Source organism: Acanthopagrus latus, chromosome 12 (assembly GCF_904848185.1).
Source record: "Acanthopagrus latus isolate v.2019 chromosome 12, fAcaLat1.1, whole genome shotgun sequence".
NCBI classification, from domain to species: domain Eukaryota; kingdom Metazoa; phylum Chordata; class Actinopteri; order Spariformes; family Sparidae; genus Acanthopagrus; species Acanthopagrus latus.
In genome coordinates this window covers 14,311,411-14,329,921 of record NC_051050.1, presented here as the reverse complement: position 1 = coordinate 14,329,921, position 18,511 = coordinate 14,311,411, and the positions used below count along the sequence as shown (strand labels likewise).

At 43.0% G+C, this 18,511-nt stretch overlaps 1 protein-coding gene across 6 annotated transcripts in view; it reads left to right on the top strand.

Moving 5' to 3' along the window:
- The window catches only part of gdnfa (glial cell derived neurotrophic factor a), a 46,435-nt gene extending 30,187 nt beyond the window's left edge, over window positions 1-16,248 (top strand). For 4 of the 6 annotated variants that reach the window (XM_037116220.1, XM_037116222.1, XM_037116221.1 and 1 more), the window contains 2 exons: window positions 11,381-11,611; window positions 15,061-16,248. In XM_037116220.1, coding sequence (XP_036972115.1) covers window positions 11,381-11,611; window positions 15,061-15,620 — 791 coding nt within the window. In that variant the 3' untranslated portion in view covers window positions 15,621-16,248. Of the gene's footprint in view, window positions 1-8,237; window positions 8,404-9,952; window positions 10,486-11,380; window positions 11,612-15,060 lie in introns of all 6 variants that reach the window. The other 2 variants (XM_037116223.1, XM_037116224.1) reach the window with 2 other exon arrangements.
- Window positions 16,249-18,511: the final 2,263 nt, after the last annotated feature.

Below are 18,511 nucleotides of genomic sequence, written 5' to 3'. Positions count from 1 at the left end.
TGAACTGATTAGATTATCGTGGCATTACATCCAATTGTCTCTTTGTGAGCTCCTTGCTGTTTGTTATTTTAAGCCACTTGTTATGGGCTCTTCATGAAACAAAGTTCAAGGTTGCCGCCATATTTGACTCTTTCATTACAAGCGTGACTGAGGAGTGTTTGTCTAGTGGTAGCCGACTGAATAACAATACGTGCTAATACTGCTGTCTGTAAAGTGTTGCCTCGGTCATGTAATTGAATAGAAGTGAAATATGAAACAGGAGATGCCACATCCTGTTAAGCATAATCTTGAGTCATGTTTCTCAGGGCTGGAAGAGTTCACCTCCCTTTCGTTCACATCTGCCCTTAATGGATTTGGAGCGCCTGGCACGACCAGGAGTTTATACATTTTAACATGGGTGGCCCCAGTTAAAATCTGAACTCCTAACCCTAGCAGTGTGAAAGCCATGTTCTCCACACGGAGGGGTGCTTTTGTGTAGCCAGCTTGCAGTATTGGGGTGTGAGTGCATGTGAGTGTTTCTAAGCGTTATCATACAATGTGTGATTGTAACTTCAGCCTGGGGTCTAATATACAATCTGCTCCACCTGGCCAGATATAACCCAGACTGCAGTGCAGTTTGGAAGAAGGTGAACCTCTTTGGCTTTTTGTGCAAAACAGTTGCCCATAAATCTGCAGCTTTACAGTAGTTAAAAGATGTATTTGTTTGGCAACAATAGACTAGCAGCTCCCCGTATTATCCTAGGCTGGACAATAAGGACTGCCTGCTTGCCTGAGGCGAGTGAAAATGCCAGATCTGGCAAGTAAATCTAGCAGCTCTAACGCTCAATTGGGAAAGTTGTAAAACTGAACAAACCAAGATTAAACAAGTCGTTTTTACTGGCCCTGAGGAAGTAGCTAAGAATTGAGCCATATCACGCCCTTCTCATCTCTTTTAAGAATCTCAAATAAGCTTAAGCGCAGGCAACATTTCAATTATCCCTCAAGGATTTGGGCGAAACAGCAAATACATATTGCACAGTTTACCCCAAGTATGAAAACAAGTGGGATAAAATGGGGTTGCGTTTCAAATGCGTGTCAAATTATCTTTTAAGAGCCAACAGCATCTCGATTGGATTTCAGCAAACAGGGCTGCCAACAACCCCTCCTCCAGGGCCTTGCTGTTGCTTGTGCGAAACATGAACCTTGAGGCAAGTCAGGTAATCACAAAACACACTGAATTCTTGTGTAAATCTGTGAGAAAAACACTGACAGCTTTCCTTAACTGACTAACTTAAGTTAGACCTGTTATGGTGATATTGTAATATTATATTAAGCAGTCCAGTCAAATGAACCTCACCTTATTAATTCTTTGAATTGACACCAGACATAAGGATACTTACGTTAGTAGATATGATGGACGGAGGCAATTTTCACCAGTTCAAGGAAACAAAAATAAAATGTAAACTAAGTGTGACGGAAAATACTCACATGTTAAGTCAGAATCATGACTTACAAAGAAATCTAAATTATGATAGAAATTTGGATTTTAAATCTCATCATTGTGGCTTTTATCTCACAAGTTCAAAGTTGCATCTCTTAATTATGACTTAGCATGGGAATTTATGTATTTTTTAAATCAAGGCTTAGTTTTTATCCACACACCCAGTCATTTGAATGCAATCATCTCTTGGCCACATGTCGGATTGTATGAACTTGCTGCGAAGCACCAACTAGACTTGACGCACACTGTGTGTAACTTCTGCCTCACAGTAATTACCAAGCATGTAAAACATTTTCTCCCTGAGCGAACGTCTGCAACCATAAACAATACAGCGAACCCAGCTAATCAGCCAAGAATTAAGGGAGGCTGCCAACTTTGTCATCCAACTCTGAGAGAGGTGTGTGCAGCAGAGTCAGGATTGTGATGTTTGCCACATGCACCAAGTGTCATGTCTTTGAGCTTCTATGTGAAAAATAAAGAATGTTACATCACATTTGTAATGATCTGCAGATGGTGATGGTGAGGTGGGTCACACATACTGATATTGAAAAAGTGCCATGTTTATATCTTGTAGTCTGATTTTAAAGGACTTTCTAAATATAAAGGAAATTTAGATTTATCTTTCTGCTTTTGATAAATAATGAAACAGTAACCCGTGTGCAGTCATATCAGATATTGAGGTTGCCATACATTGATGATGCATGGAGAATCATTGTGCATGCAAATGGTCGACAGTGGAGACTCACACCTCTAGTGTGAGTCAGTGTATCACCTGATTAATCTGAGAGCAAGATTCCTCTCTCATATTTACAATTCAAGCAACTTCCAAGGTGACTGCGCTACGTGATTTACATCAAAGTGACCATGTGGTCATGCTGCTCTGATCAACTGTCCGGTCTGCTGAGAGAGACATAATATCCTCTGGGTATTACTGACAGGGAGCATGATATGTGTGTGTCTGTGTGTCACCACACTCGTTTGTGTGTGTTAGTGTGTGTTACTGTGCCCGTGTGAGCGCGCACATTTACACACAGGCCCACGTGTATGAGTGTGAATGTGTATGTGTGTCACAGTGTATTTATGTAAGCGGCTGACATAAATACATCAAGGGGAACACACAGCTGTCTAGTGCCATGTTTCTTAGGGGTTAGGACCCGAAATGGACTGTGGGACCGTTTTTGTTGGGTCACTTCAAGTTCCTTTCAGTGAGCTTGGTTCCCAGGGCGAGCCTCTGGCAGACTGGTCGTCTAGCACTTTCTGCAACGAATTTGCAGCGGGAGAGGAAATACGGACTTAGCAGGTCCCACTGCACCACCACCGGATGGCTGCAGTGAAAGGGACCTGCTCTGATCTCAACACATACCAGGCTGGATTAGAACAGGGAACCAGAGCAGAAACAGGATCTGACCCTCTCTGCTATCACTCTCTAACCACTGCCGCTCCCTCCCAAAGACATCCTCAACACTTCCTTCTCCAATTAGTGTGACCTTGTTACGTTGGGGACGCGGAAGCTTTGTGAAAGTCAAGACCAAGCTTCGAGCACCACACTTTTAGCAGAGCCGCCCAGTGAGCAGGCTTGAAGGCTAGAGGTTACAATCAAAATAGCTCAGTTCAAATCTGTAAACTGATCCAGATACATAAAACAAATGGACAACGAGCAGCGTAATCACGTCCCTTCCCCGAGGGAGCTTTTCATCTTTGCTCAGTGGTTGTGATCAGCACTTAGCCGGCCCTGTTTGTTTAGTAACATAGTAGGAGGAGGCCCCCGCGGGCGCTCTTTGAGTGCTAAAAACCGTAAAGCCGGCATAGAGTCTGACACTGTGCCACCTTGGGGAGGAGCGCGAGTATCCCACATGTCTCCTCTTCGTTGAGGGGCACCACTGACAGCTGCCGAAAGTCAGGGGTCAAAGTCACAGCAGGTAGATATGAGCGGTCGGGATCAGAGGCTGTCGAGGGCAGGCAACGAATTAATTGACCAGCTCTCATCAGTCCAACCACAGACACCCTTGCTGTGTCTCGAAGCACAGTGTTATGCGGATGTTGGGACATATGGCGTACTATACAATACATGATACATGCATACATTTCCTCTGAAATTCCTTCCTTGAATCCATCTTTTGTCCCACAGACAGCTGGACACAGTTTCAGGGTTTGGGCGGTAGCCAAGATGCATCTCAAAGTGTCCATCTATGTCTAAGAAGCAGGCAGCAGCAGTGTTATAAATGCTTACACAGCAATAACTTTTTTACACAACAGTAATGAAGGACCTTTAATTCATCATTTCCACCATGACCCAATGAAGTCACTGGTCCGTGGGAGAGAGCTTACTGGATTCCCATTTGCTCATGGGGTGATAATTCACCCTTGGCCAATAATAAGTTGTTCACACAGTATGCAGCTATAGCAAGCTAAACCTTCATTTATTGACCCTAGAGGGTTATTTCCTATCAGGCAATATAGCTTAGTATAAATGCCACTCACTGTAAAGCGGTAGAGCCCTTTAGAATGTACATAATGCATATATACATAGTGAGATGTGTCTAAAAGGACATGTGGGTTTTTAAATGGCTCCCCTGTACACATTTAGTATCTGTGTCTGAGAGATTTAACCTTCCTTACTTCCTCCCTTCTATTTATAACAGTGTCATAGTCCTGCCTGCACTTTGATAGTACCAAGTGATCTCATTTACACACACTTGCCCACACGCACAGTCACACACACACTTATGCGAGCGCATATTTTCGCACGCATACAATCTACGTGAGAACGATGCCAACAAATACTAATGTTTGAGCAATGACAGAAACAGATGGAAATACTGCACTGGATGCCACAATGGCTGGGCATTTGGCAGCAGGCCATATCTGAATAGTAGCATGGCCTAATGGATCAGCTGAAAGCTATGCCGATCCTTCAGTATCTGCTCTGACTACCTGCTCTCTGTCTCTGCGTCTCTTTGCCAAGGGGTGATCCGGGGGCTCAGTGCCCACTGACAGCTGAGCTCACACTGGCAGACAACCGGCACTTCTGCCCACAACTACATGCAGAATACAAAGTGAGAGGCCAGAGTCCTGATCAGCATTAAAACCAAAAACCCTGTGACAGGAGGTTTGAGCTCCGATGGCAGGAAATGAAAGAGCCTTGTAATAAATTGGGACCAGAGATTGAAGTGATGTTGTGAAGATATTCAATTTTGTCCACCTTTGAAAATATTCACCTTGCGATATTAAAACAATCTATACAACACTCTCAACACTCACAAACTGTGTCGACGCACGTTTCATTAAACTGCTAATGAATAGATTCAATCTGTGCAGTGTTGTAATCCATAGTTTACAGTTGTGGCCAGATGCTGATGTTGACGGTGGCCAACTGCTCTTTTCACTCGAATAACCATGTAGTTAGTTGGACGCACACTACAAATAAACGTTCCGTTTTCTTATGCTTTTCCATGAGGGTCGCAGGGCACTACAAATATCAACTTACCTTATGCAGAACAGCAAATTAAAAGCTATTTCAACATATCACTTTTGGCTCCATATTTCTAACAACTAGCTTCAAAACACACATTGTTTTTTTTATTTGTCGTTGTTTCTCTATTTATTTGTTCATGTTCATGGTACCTGCTGAAAATCTGTATGGTTTGACTCTATTTAACAGTACTCAGTGTTGGAAGAAAAAAAAATGTTGTGTGAAATTTTAAAACACTAGTGAGCAAGCAACGCATGAAAAAAATATTCTGTTGGAATAGGATTCAAAATATTCAAGGATTTAAAGATGCACTATATAATTTTGAAAGATAAATTCTAAAATCAGAAAATGATTGCTTTATTATGTATGTACAGTATTAATAAGAACTCAGAAACTCAGAAATATTGATTGATATAAAATAATTTCATAAGTGATAAAACAAGCAGTCCTCAGGGGGAATAATGTCCCCAAAACAGTGTTTGAAGCTGAAAAAGGTGACTACTTGGAAGGAGCCCTGCAAGTGTAAACGAAGTATGACATTGCGTTGTTCTGTGATATAGTTCACCATGTCTATACATTGTGCTGTAACTAACCCATTAGTCTGTATATTTATAATAGTAAGAATATAATATAGTATACTGGAAACACATTTTTAAAAAGAAAGAAAGAAAAATAGAAACTTACATACACTCACAACTCACATATACTCATACACAGTGAGGGAGAATATTACACAGTTTAAAAGCATGTGCAAAACGACAACAGATGTGCAAAGATAGTGGGTGCGAACTGCACTGAACAAGCGCACACTGATGAAGTTGTTGTCATCTCACCCTGAGAATGTCTTGAGATGTTGGGAAGTCGAAATGTTAATCATCCAGACCGCAACAATGCTTTAAATGAATATGTCAGTATTTGTTTGTACCGTCGGATCATATTTATGGCGTCGTCTTCCTGAGGGAGTTGCGCAGTGTTGAAATCTTTTATTCATCAAAGAAGACGCTGTGAAGTTGGAGCGAAACATGTCGAACAAGCCTACAGCTCCCACATCTTTATTGCACATTACATGCAACTGTGACTCATAGAATCAAGAGGCGGAAAACACATAAATCTACCGTTTGTCGCGTCTCTTGGACCTGAAACACAATGATGTAAACCGAGTGCCTCATTATCAAGGGATACTGTACACACAAGACGACAGGAGATGCAAATACAAAGAAAAATGTGAGACATTTGCTTCGGATTATTTTTTACAGTGCTACATAAAATCGCACCAGCTGCAGTGGTCGAGATTGTTTGTTGGAGAATTATTATATGCTCGTATAAACTCTGTGGGGAGTCTGTTATTTCCATCTGAGGGCCTGTCAGTGCTCTGTGGAGGCTCGACATAAAAAATTGAGGTGCTTGTCCCGGCGGTGGCACAAATAATGAAAGAGCGCTCTTCTGTGTGAGTGACGAGTCTCTTCCTCACACCCCATGTGGTGGTGATTCGTTCAGCTTACTCATGTTTCTCCTCCAAACAAATTAATATTTATTATAGTCACTCAAGTATTCAGCTCCGGGGACTTATGACACCCCTCAGGACTGCGCAGCGCTCCCCACATAAAGGAACTCTGTAGGATGGTTCTATTTTTGGTGACCATTATCTTCACAGCTCTGCCTGTATGAGACAGAGAAGAGTCACAGAGGAATCCTTTGGTGACACTGCTGCAGATATCAATACACAATATAGCCTCTGTCTGGCCTTTCTCTGAGCGAGGCTGCGCCCTCGCTTGAGATGTCACACGCGGTGACGTGTGAAAAAGTATCTCCTTGTGAGATCCGCTGCGGTTAGTCAGCCGTTAGTCAAATGCAGGCTCCCTTATAATCCCAGACAAATCGTCATAATGAAGAATTGAGGAATGCCACAGAATAGATGCGTTGACTTCGTTCATCCATCCCTGACTTTTGCAGCCCAGACACCGGAGTATAATGTCGGCAGTTAACGTTGCTGCAAACCACTTGTGTGTTCACAATCCATGCATGTCACATGTAAAATATTGACATGTCTGTGATTCTGTACATCTCATGACACATTCACATTACACGCTTTCACATCAACAGGCCAAGCCAGTGACCACAGTTCAAGACTGCATTTGAACATTTCTAAGTGCAAAATTACTGGATAAATTTGATGAGGCATCACGTAGTTTCAACATTTTTAAGCGTGACATCAGTGGATATTTTTAAGGAGACCTCAGGGCGATTTATCTGCCTTGTATGCAGCAACAGAAACCACATTTTTCTGACACACTTTTGGAACATCTCCGGCAAATTTTGTGGTTGATTATTTACCCGATTTAATCTCTTGGCCTGTAAAATGTCTACCACAATTTCTTAAAGCCCATGGGGCATAGATCGGTTGTCAATTATAACTAAGTTGGAGCCAGAATAGTGATAATTTAAAATCACTCATTAATTATTGTTTGTGTCATTTTATTGACTAATTGTTTGAGCTCTAATAATGCCAAACTTTCTTCAAATTCCTCTACAAATGCAACTGAGGTGATTTTCAAAACATTGATAAGGTAAGTGGACGACAGTATATGCACTGAAATGTAATTAAGATGTAATGTATGCATGTGTATACAATGTCACGCTTTCCAAATATTACCACTTACATAAGTTTCCGTGTACAAACCATCAGACTATAACAGTACATGTTGTGCTTTCATTGTATCTTAAGAACTATTACATCTTTCCTTATTTGATGTAAACACCAAAGTCCACAGGGGTTTGATAGATAATCACATAAATAAGAAAGAACAAAACATGTAATAAATCTAATAATTTATATGAGATTATGAGATGAGTTGATTTGTTATTTTCAGTGAGCAAATTTGACGGCAGACACAGTTAAGTGGAAGCAGATTTCGATTTCTCCGGCTTCGCTTAAAGTCGCAAGATGAACTTCGCGTGACCTTGAAGTGAGGCAGAGTGCTGACAGCAGTGGCTCTTGCTTTCAGATGACTTCGCCTTTCATTATAATGCACTGTGTTGCCAGTTCACATCAGATTCATGCATTTGAGCTTGTTTGTATACTGCAAGTATGATTTCCTTTCATTCATTTTCCTTACCTGTTTATTCCTGCTCAGGGTAAATGGGAGCCTGGAGGCTATCCCAGCATGCACCGGCAGGGAAAAACATTGTGGAGTGCCACTTTCAGAACAGATTAATATTCCTCTTGAACCGAAGCTGAGAAACAAATAGTTTTTTGTTTTGTTTTTTTTTTCATTTCAATTGTAGAAACACACTGAGTGATTATGCTGTGGTTGGACTAACCCCTGATGCTGCAGTGTCCCTTCAGTGAGGGCAGAGAGAGTTACGACTGCTGATGTGAAGGATCGCTGCAATGCCTAAATCACAGAAACTGGACACTCTCAACAAGTTGTGACAGAACAGCTCATAGACCGTACGTCCAGGTCACCTCTCAATATTAAAAGTAAATGTGACTTCAGTCAATGTGGACAACTTCAGCACACCAGACATTTTGTTGCTCGAGTCACTCCCGGAACTTGTAGAAATTACCATAAAGTTACAAACAAAAACAAGTTGTGACAAAACAAGCTGCAGCTGTCAGGTAACAACAATGGAACCATGTGGGAACATGACAGAAAGGAATCCATACAATGAAGATTTGGCTTCGCGCAAATACTTTAATGGGCAGGGCGCACATAGACGCTTGAAAGAAAAACATGCGTTGACAAGAAGTTTCAGCCCTTTGGCAAACAAATACAGCCTTAATACCACTGAATAACAGATAAGTCAGCGCGGATTTAGAGTGTCAGTGCTGGGATTTCTGTCCTTTTATCGAACAGCCATCTTTACCAGCATTTTACGTGTTAAATTAAAACCAGAAAGCCCCTTGGAAAAACAAGTGTTTAGTTGCTGGAAGGGGGCGGTCTCCTTTGGCACATGAACACAAGAGGATTTTTTTAATTCTTAAAAGCACTGGCCTGACTTCTCGGTGGAATTCAGTTTTTGCAGCAGATGAAAGGTAGCTTGTAAATCATGCAGGCTTGATGGGAAGGCTCTCTCAGGTGCCACATCATAGCCGGTTCAGAGTCCTCCTGAGCCGTGGTTGCTGCCCCGGGCTCACCTTGACAAGAAACCACTCACTGAATGACCAGATGCTCCAAGGTGTGTGTGTGTGTGTGTGTGTGTGTGTGTGTGAGAGAGAGAGAGAGAGAGAGAGAGAGAGAGAGAGAGAGAGTCACATTTGTATGTAATAGATTTGGAACGGGATCGACTTAAACGCATACATACAGGTTATTAAAGTGTCCACCGTGCCCTAAATGCTCGCCACACTTATTTACAAATACATTCTAGTAAATAGCAAGTGAAGTGGGTCTCTTAAATTTGAGATGTGTGTAGGCATCAGACGCAACTTGACACCGTTGCGCAGAGCGCGGAGATCAGGTTAGAAACATGCATCGCAACAGAACATCTCCAAATCGCATTCCGCATACTGAAATCTAATCCGAGGACATCAGGATGTGTGACATAATCCCCAAGACATCTGAAAACTGCGCTCCTCCGAACGGGGGCTCCAGGGGTGGTTTGCAAGAGATATGTGGACCTCTGTTACCCCACTGTTTGCTCTTGCGGGGGTATATAAAAGAGGGGGCGGACACCAACTGCCCCAAACGTCAGAGCGCACTTAACTATAAATCTCTCCAAACTGCCCTCTGCGCCCGGTGCGGTGTTATGCGCAGACATCTGTCCCGCTTCAGTCCAGTATGAGGACGACGCGTGTGGAAAACTCTTCGAGCTACACAGGCAGAGTCTAGCCAGGAGGAGAAAAAAAAAATGGAGAATAAATACCCTCATCTGTGCTGTTGCACCATGTCAAGATAGTGTCAGATGTTGGCGATCATGAACATTTAACGCATTTGTGGATATACTGACTGTTTGACTGACTGTTGACTGTTTTTTGGTCTTCTTTTTTTTTTCTCCAAAAGGCAAACGAGAGCTTGTCGCACTCTCGGGACACAGATATTGCACCTTTTTTTTTTTTTCCTCGCTTCTGCGCGGGAGACGCTGATGTCTTCATTGGACTCCCTCTCAGTCGGAGATGGTGGAACTCTCTCGGATTTCCAACGTGGAAACGTAGCATCCAATTAATCAGCGCCTGCAACTGTACCCCGTGAGGCGCAGTGGCACTCGGTCCGCTCTCTTCAACACCTACCTTTGGACTCTCGAGTGTGGAGAGACGCGTGCTTTGGTCGGTGCGCTGGATCGGAGTATGAAAAACACACCTGGTGCGGCGTCTCGGCATTTTTTTCCTTTTCTACCAGGACGCACACCGAGTTTGAACTCGTTTTAAGGATTTTTTTTTTCTCTCCCTCTCTCTCTCGATTGTGGCTGTTGAAAGATTTTTTTTTTTTTTTTTTTGAGCGTGTTCAGCTCGGGACACTAAATGAGTCGCGTTCTCAGTTTGGATTTTAACACCAACAGCCAAGCGACTTTCTGGTCTGCATGGGCCATATTTGAGGTAAGAGAAGCTTTTGTTTTTAAATTATTATTTTTTTTTTAATGTTTTCAGTATAGAATAAAATTATTCTCACGTCTTCTCTGAATATTTGTGCGCTAAAGAGCCTCGCTTCAGTCATTTTCCTTGAAATAGCAACACAACTTGCGCGTTTAAAAAAAAAAAAAACAGTAATGAGGACTTTTGCACGGCATTTTAAGCCCAGTATTTATCCATGCATAGCTGTTTAGGTTTACTGCAGACTCAACATGCCATTAGACACAGTCACGTAAGCTTTGGGGATCGCCATCTGGCCAAGTCACACCAGTATTTAGGCTATGGTTGCCAACACGCGTTGGTGCGTGCTGTAACCAACGCATTTTTTTGTGCGAGGCGCACCCTCTGCGCCTCATTACAAGTGGCAAGAGCTCGCCTGATATCACAACAACATGAATGTGTCGTCTCGGGAGCCTGATCGGTCCGAATAAAGTAGCAGGCTGCTGATTAATCACAAATGGTCGTTATTTTCAAACAACACGGTACTTTTACGCACAGGTTTACGCATTTTCCTACCGTTCTGCCTGTATTCGATTTCTATCTTTTTTGTCGATTTATTGACATTATGGTGTATATTGCAGGCTATTCTCCATCGTGATGTATTTATTAGGGATTTTGTGGTAGATTTTTACTCCACTCTGAGACCGAGACAAAGTGAAGATCAAAGCCTCTTGACATGATGACACGCAGTTATTAATACAGAATGAGTCACACTGTTTCGAACACTTTGCTGTCTTCACTATAAACAAATGTTGGCCCACATCATGGCTGGACTGTGAGTGTGTTCAGATCCTGATCGATATTCGTTTTAGATTGTCTCCGGTCAGTTTCACATGAAACCCTCTCCTATTTTTATTTGCAGCTTTCTTCATAGGAACTGAGTCTAAGATGAAGTTATGGGATGTTTTGGCCACGTGTTTGTTGCTCCTGAGCTCTGTCGCTACACGGCCTCTCTACCAAAACACTCAGCCAGCCAAGAGGACACATTTCCCCAGCAGCTACAGTGATTCTGCGTCCTTGTCTGTGGAGGACGAAGAGCCAACGTTCCAGCGCGAAGACCACAACCTGCAGGAGATCTCGATGGAGGATCAATGTAAGGCACCCAGCATGTTTAAACAGAACCTTTTGTGATGTGCAGGCACCGTGATGGCCTCTTGAATGGCGGATAATTGGCGCACATGGGGGTCCCCTTCACAGATCTGTGTTCTGCTTGTGGAAACCTCTGTGAAATTATCACACATAACTATTCAGTCATACAGGGAAAAGGTGAGATCTAAGATCACAGTTAGTAATTTAGCCTTTCCTGACTAATTACACTTGAGAAACAGCATGTGAAGTGATATGCAGTGGGTTGAGCCAACACTGGAGAGTCCTACATTGATAAGGCTCTGAGACAGGCAGGTTATCAGGCAGAAGATCTTAATATGTGTTTTATTGCCGCTGTGGATTACATCATACAGATGTCAAAACAAGCCAGCAGCACGAATAAGATCGGCTCCGATCCCAGAGGTCACCCACCACGTTTCCCCCGTTCTTCGCTTTGTTTACATTCACCTCTGCCTCGCCACGACTCGGCGACCCTTGACCTTTACCCATCTGCCAGAAGTCAGAAATCATGGCATGTTTAAGGGACGGCAGCGTGAGCCGAGTCGCAGGAATTTGCCATGGCAGAGGCTGGACAACGGCGGAAAGTTTGAAGCATCTAGTGAGAGTTCTGTGTTTATGTTCATTTTAACAGCGGCAGTGGGCAGGAATTTATTTTGTTTGGACCAGCGTGACACTGTATCATCTTCACCCAGAAGTAGACGCGGCCAAGAACTAGATAAGGAATGGAACATTTGGACAAATGTTTGTCCTGCCACCTCATGTTCTGTTTGGACCGTGGTGACATCACTGATCTGCTTCGTAACCAAAGACCATTAACCATGCACTAATAGTGTAAACAACCACGCAGCTCCAAGAGGGGACGGACCATTTGGTATGCGCATAATTAGAAAAAAAGGGCTTTTTCCTTTTAAGACTAAAATCTGCAGCTGTGCGAGGAGACTGATAATCTAGTGTTCAGCCAACAAATACACTAATAGAAAACCAAAGTTGTATGTTGCATTCAAAGGGTTTTTCTCTGTCAGATCACACCAGTATGCAAAACATAATTATGTAGTGTTGACAGTGCAAAATGACAGCACAGTTTGCATCATCAATCACTCATTATGCTGTTGCCGGTCCGGTCTGTCAGCGGGTGCTGACACTGTAGCCACCCCGCCTGTCAAGCTCGCACACAATAGGTGGCGTCTAAATCAAAAGGCAGGTGTGTCTAAACAGATTGCCTGGGCTCACCTGATACACGAGTAGCGGCCCAATCAGCCGTGGTGGATCAGGTGGCATATGTGCGCCGCTGCCAGAGGAGCAGGTAAGAGAGGAGAGACAGGTGACACTGCAACAGAGAGGCCGTGTCAACCACAACACCACCTGCCAGACATCGCACCCAGCCGCCCTGACTTCTTGACACACATCCGTGCACTGACACGCAGAGACACACACACACAGATAGTGTAACTTGAGCAGGACTGATTGACTCATTTCAGAACAATATGTCTTCATGATCATCGCACGTCATTGATAGCAGACCTGCGGGCGTTGGAGGAGGAGCGATGTTACTCCGTAATGGAATCAACATGAAACACAGGAGGGTCCAAGACTTTCAGTCAGTCCTCCTCGCTCCTCACGCCAGATGGCGGAGAGCTGTGCTGACGCATGTTTCGAGTTTCGAGCAGACCCCAATCTGATTCATCTAATGACTCACAGCATATGATTTCCTTTTATTTTGGCCTTTGAAGTCTTGGTTTCCATTCTGAAATTGCATCCGTGAAATATTTAAATGACTGAAAACAACAACTCTCCCGGTGGTGCGATTGTCGAGTCGGTACCTACTGTTCAGACACACGCAACTGGTGTGTGAAAGCAAACCCGGGTTAACTGAACCTTTAATGAGACTGAAATGTAGGCAGCATGCAAAATCAAGTCTGCCTGCCATCCCATCATTACAGATCCTTCTTCTCCGACAACTACAATTCACAAAATGGAATTGACAACACCCTCTGACCTTCAGCCTCCAACTCATCCCCCAACAGTCATCTTGGAAGGAGTTACTGCAGGGCACCTGCACGTCCATATGAACAGCTCTGGACTGCTTTCTGCATTCCTCCGTGTGAGACTAATCTATAAATCAGCACGCACCATTTCTGATCCGTGCAAATTCTCTGAATTTATGGACATTGTCTGCATTTGTGTCAGCACATATTTTTTACTGTGCATATGCTGGCTGAACATAAGCGTGTACGGTCAGCAGCAGTGTTCACCATTCTCGGTATCTCAGTCTGGATGTGCTGTTGAACTCATTAGGCAGTTTTGTATTTGTTCAGTTCAGACTGGTGCATTCATATCTGTATCTGTGCAGTTAGGTGAAGTGGTTTGGGATGTGTTCTTAGTCATTTTCTGGTTTAGAATTGAGATGACTTAATTAAGATGACAAGATCAATATCGCTCTTATCATCCCCTCAGCTTGATATGGCATAGACTGGAAGCAGTCTCAGCAGTTTCCAGGCAAGCAAAAGAGACTCCAGGAAATTACTGCCCAGAGCCAAGGAGGAGTCCAAGACACAATCCTCACCTCAATTTACACAAACAGGATATAACATGTTAATGAGTGATCTTTAGAGGTGGTAGTAGGAGGATTTTGTTACCGCTGGTAGAGCCATCCTAGCTGTTTTACAGGTTTCCAGTCTCAGTGCCGAGCAAAGCTAACTAGCTACTGGCTGTAGCTTCATATTTAACAAATAGAATAAGAGTGGTCAGTCTTCTCATCAAACTCTCAGCAAGAAAGCAATCAAGTGTAGAGCCCAACCAATACTTGAGTTTTGGAGTTGATTCCGATACTTATATTGATTTATCGGCTAATATACATTTGTTTTTGACATGATCTCTCAGATGTGGTTATCAAACACAATGATGAGTAACTGAGGCAGAATATTTTACAGTTTAGCAATAACCTTTATAGTCTATAGTGACACCACAGCACTGAAACAATACACTTCACCGGGAATTTAATATTTCTAAATTGTCCTAACTAACTTTTTTTTTTTTCATTATAATCTTTAAAGAAAAAAAAATATGTATCAGTTCAAACTGAGAAACAAAGATGTCAATACAGATACATCTGTAATTCCATTCCCTTCATTTATTAATTGTTTCGTCTCACATAACGGGATTTTGTCCACCATCAAAAGATATTTTTTTACTTGCATGCTTTCATATTTTCCTTCCTGAAATTTACAGTTGTGCAATGTTTTATATTGTTTTCACACAGTTTTATCATGTTGAATAATATTTTTTCCACAGGCATATTTCAAGTTCGATTTTATCTTTTAAAGCAGTAAATGATTGATCGCCATGTTGTTGAGGTCACATCTTTTTTTATGTCCTTGTCAATGATTGAATTATTATTCCATTTTTATAAGTGAATCTTCCTCCTGTATCTTTCAGATGACATGGCAGGTCCCTATCCGGAGCAATATGATGATGTAATGGATTTTATCGAGGCCACCATTGGCAGACTCAGACGATCGTCAGAGCCCAGAGGGGGCTCCAGGGGACGGAGGGAGCAGAGACAGAGGGGAGCAGCAAACACAGGAGGCGCGCGGGGCGAGGGGAGAGGACATGGCGACAGGAGGCGGGGTCGGGGGAGAGGGGGAAGTCGAGGTGGTAAAGGAGGGCGCGGCGAGAAAGGGAGGGAGAGGATATCGGTGCAGACTCGAGGCTGCTTGCTCAAGGAGGTCCACCTCAATGTGACGGACTTGGGGCTGGGCTACCAGACTAAAGAGGAGCTGATCTTCCGGTACTGCAGCGGCCCCTGCGCTGAGGCGGAGACCAACTATGACAAGATCCTCAACAACCTCACACATAACAAGAAACTGGACAAGGACACGCCCTCTCGCACCTGCTGTCGACCAATCGCTTTCGACGATGACTTATCTTTCTTGGACGACAATGTAGTGTATCACACGCTGAAGAAGCATTCGGCCAGGAAGTGTGGCTGCGTCTGAGGGAGTCACGTGGATTCGACAAAATGACAGACATGACCAGCATCGGTGAACTACGGATCACCCCGATAAGCCTGTGCTGCAAAGGGAGGGATCACTGTTGCGAATGGGCATATGAGGTCGAAGATGGAGTGTATTGTCTCTAATTTTTGTCAGTAGTTGTCTAAGGAGGCACAGGTGAGTATATAAAGACCACCTGTGTGACCTGAAAGAGGATGGAACATTTACTTAAATTTGACAGTCCATGCTCATTCCTTCAGAAACCCTGACATGTGCAGAAATGATTCAGGTGTTTACCAATTTGCAGAGGAAGCGATACTGTTACACTTCCAGATGTGCTAACTGTGCTGTCTAGAAAGGTGAGCGCGAAGAAAACTTCTGACTGAGTTGGCTTTGTTTTTCTAGAAGAATTCATTTTCCCAGGAAGGTCAATTTTTCCATTGCTGGCTCCTAAGACTGCAGATGAACGCTGAGATTTGAAGAGTCTGTTCAGCTGCAGTCTAAATCACTTCCACTGCAAAGTCTGGATGCTGACATTTACATTCAGAGCCAATGGATGACAAACACCACACCGGAGTTCAGCAAAGACTTTTGGTGCAACGCATCTACATTAAATCCAATCATATATATATATATATATATATATATATATATATATATATATATATATATATATATATATATATATATATATATATATATATATATATAATACGTGTGTAAGAGGTATATTTATTAAGATGGAATTAACTTATTGTTATTTATTTCAATCCATTTTATGAAAGAAATTGTCGTTTTTCTTATTTATTTAAAAGCTTTGTTTGTCCTGGATGGTGCCAAAGTGGAGCATTTTTCTCAAGTAACGTCTCAAACGGTGATCCAGAACTGCTAAACACTCAACCACACGTCCTTATAGTACTTATTCGCTTCACTTAGATTCCAGGATTTCTCAATTCATGAGTCCAAAAGAACATCATCAGCTATCAAGATACGGGAGGGTAGACGGAGACACAGAGGAGGGGACCAATAGAAGATTTTTGATTGAATTGATCTGTTGTTTTGGAGCATCTAGAGCGACAGCAGGGCAGATTTTTTTTTTTTTTTTTAGGTATTTCACCTCATTTTTCCCAGTGCAACCATGCTTTGACAGGAGGGACTGCGCTCTCCTTTACTGCACCTGGGTGTAGACTCATTATCCAACTATCACATCTTTATACTGTATGTTTTCAAAGAGGCAAGCGACTCTTTGCTGCTGTTTTCGAATGAATAATCCAGAATAGATTTATTGTCACGTCACATCTTTGAACTGAAATCTCAATTCATCATGAGAGTAGTGGTCTTTCTGAGGATCAGTAGGTGCCTTTGAGGATCCACGCTTTGTGACACAGAGTACTGAAGCTGCTAGAATGCCTGCCTATCAGCGCACGTTACCCGAAACCTCATTCTGGCTTCGCACCAAGTCTGCGCAAAGGCTTTGCAGCGGTTACTGTCCCAAATAGGCTTTAAAGTTCATAGGACTGCCTGTGTTTCTGTCTCGACTCTGACAGACAGGTCTTACTGCCTGCAAGGGGATTTGAAAGTGATCCTCTAACATGAGTCTTAACCACATATCCCCATTGGCAAAGGGCATTCTGTTGAAGGTAGTTTAAGGAAGATCTAGCTACTGTAGCGGCTGTCATCGCAAACCGATGTGAATATCTCAAGACTAGACCATTCGACAGAAGACAGTGTTTTGGAATTACAGAGGAAAGGCGATGGGCAGGCTCAACGTGCTTTCTGCACGCAAGAACTTGTTCAGCTCAGTGCATCCCTAAAATAAATGGGAATGTACATCCAGGAAAACAGGAGGCGCTTTAAAAGCATGTTGCTGTGCCCACCGAGACCCTGCGAGGGGATCGTTTTAAGTGGAACAAAGAGAGCCCTCGGGTAGGTCTTGATGTTAGCACGGATTAGGGACCAAGGTATCTGTGCCCACCCAGCAGCAAGCAAGCAAGCCAGCTTTACTGTGTAATCCCCCTGCACACAGAACAAATCCAGTGCATCAAGCTGAATTTAGGCCAAATACTACACAGAGAGGAAAAAAAAAAAAGGAAAAAACTCTAGCTTTTATCACAGCATACCTCATCAATTGGATCATCTTCCCCTTTAACAACTGATTCGTGTGTAAGCCTTTCCAGATGAGAATGTGCAGTTAGGAGACTTCCCAGAAGCCTCGGAGCGCCTCGCTACTCTTCGATAACCATACATTAATGTGTGTAAACTGTGACCACTCGCCCTCTCATCTTCACGACTGTTTGCTCAACTGTTCCTCGGCGATTAGTCCTCCGGTTTTGATGCAAAGGTAAACAAGCAGACGGTAAAGATGAGAAGGAATCCTCAGTGTTAATATTTGAAGAAGGGATTGGATTTGTTTTCACTCCTTGTTGTGTTTGACGCCTCTGTGAAAGAAAGAAAAAAAGAAAAAAAAAACCTGTCATGTCGTCTCACTTGTTTCGTGTTACAGAACCAAAGCTCTCGGCAAACTTTATTTTTGTACAATATTCATTTTATAACTTTTTACAGAATTAAACTTGTTTCTATCAAATGAGAACGTCTCCTGGTATTCTGCCATGTACAGTGATGCACCGGTGCCAGATGGTGGCTAATTTGTCTGGGTTATGTTTACACAAGCATCATGCAAAAAGAAAAAAAAAAAAAAAAAAAATTGAGGATGAAAATTTGGGGTTGAATGGAGCGCTGTGAGGATGGTTTTCGAGAGGTTGCCTCCACAGTGTGGCATCCCCTCCTGTTCTGCATTCCTGAACGCGAGCAGTACAGTAAACAAAAGATAGCCGTAAAGCGCCACTGAACCGTAAATCAAAGGCGCTCGAGAATGTTTCCACTGTGCAATGAAG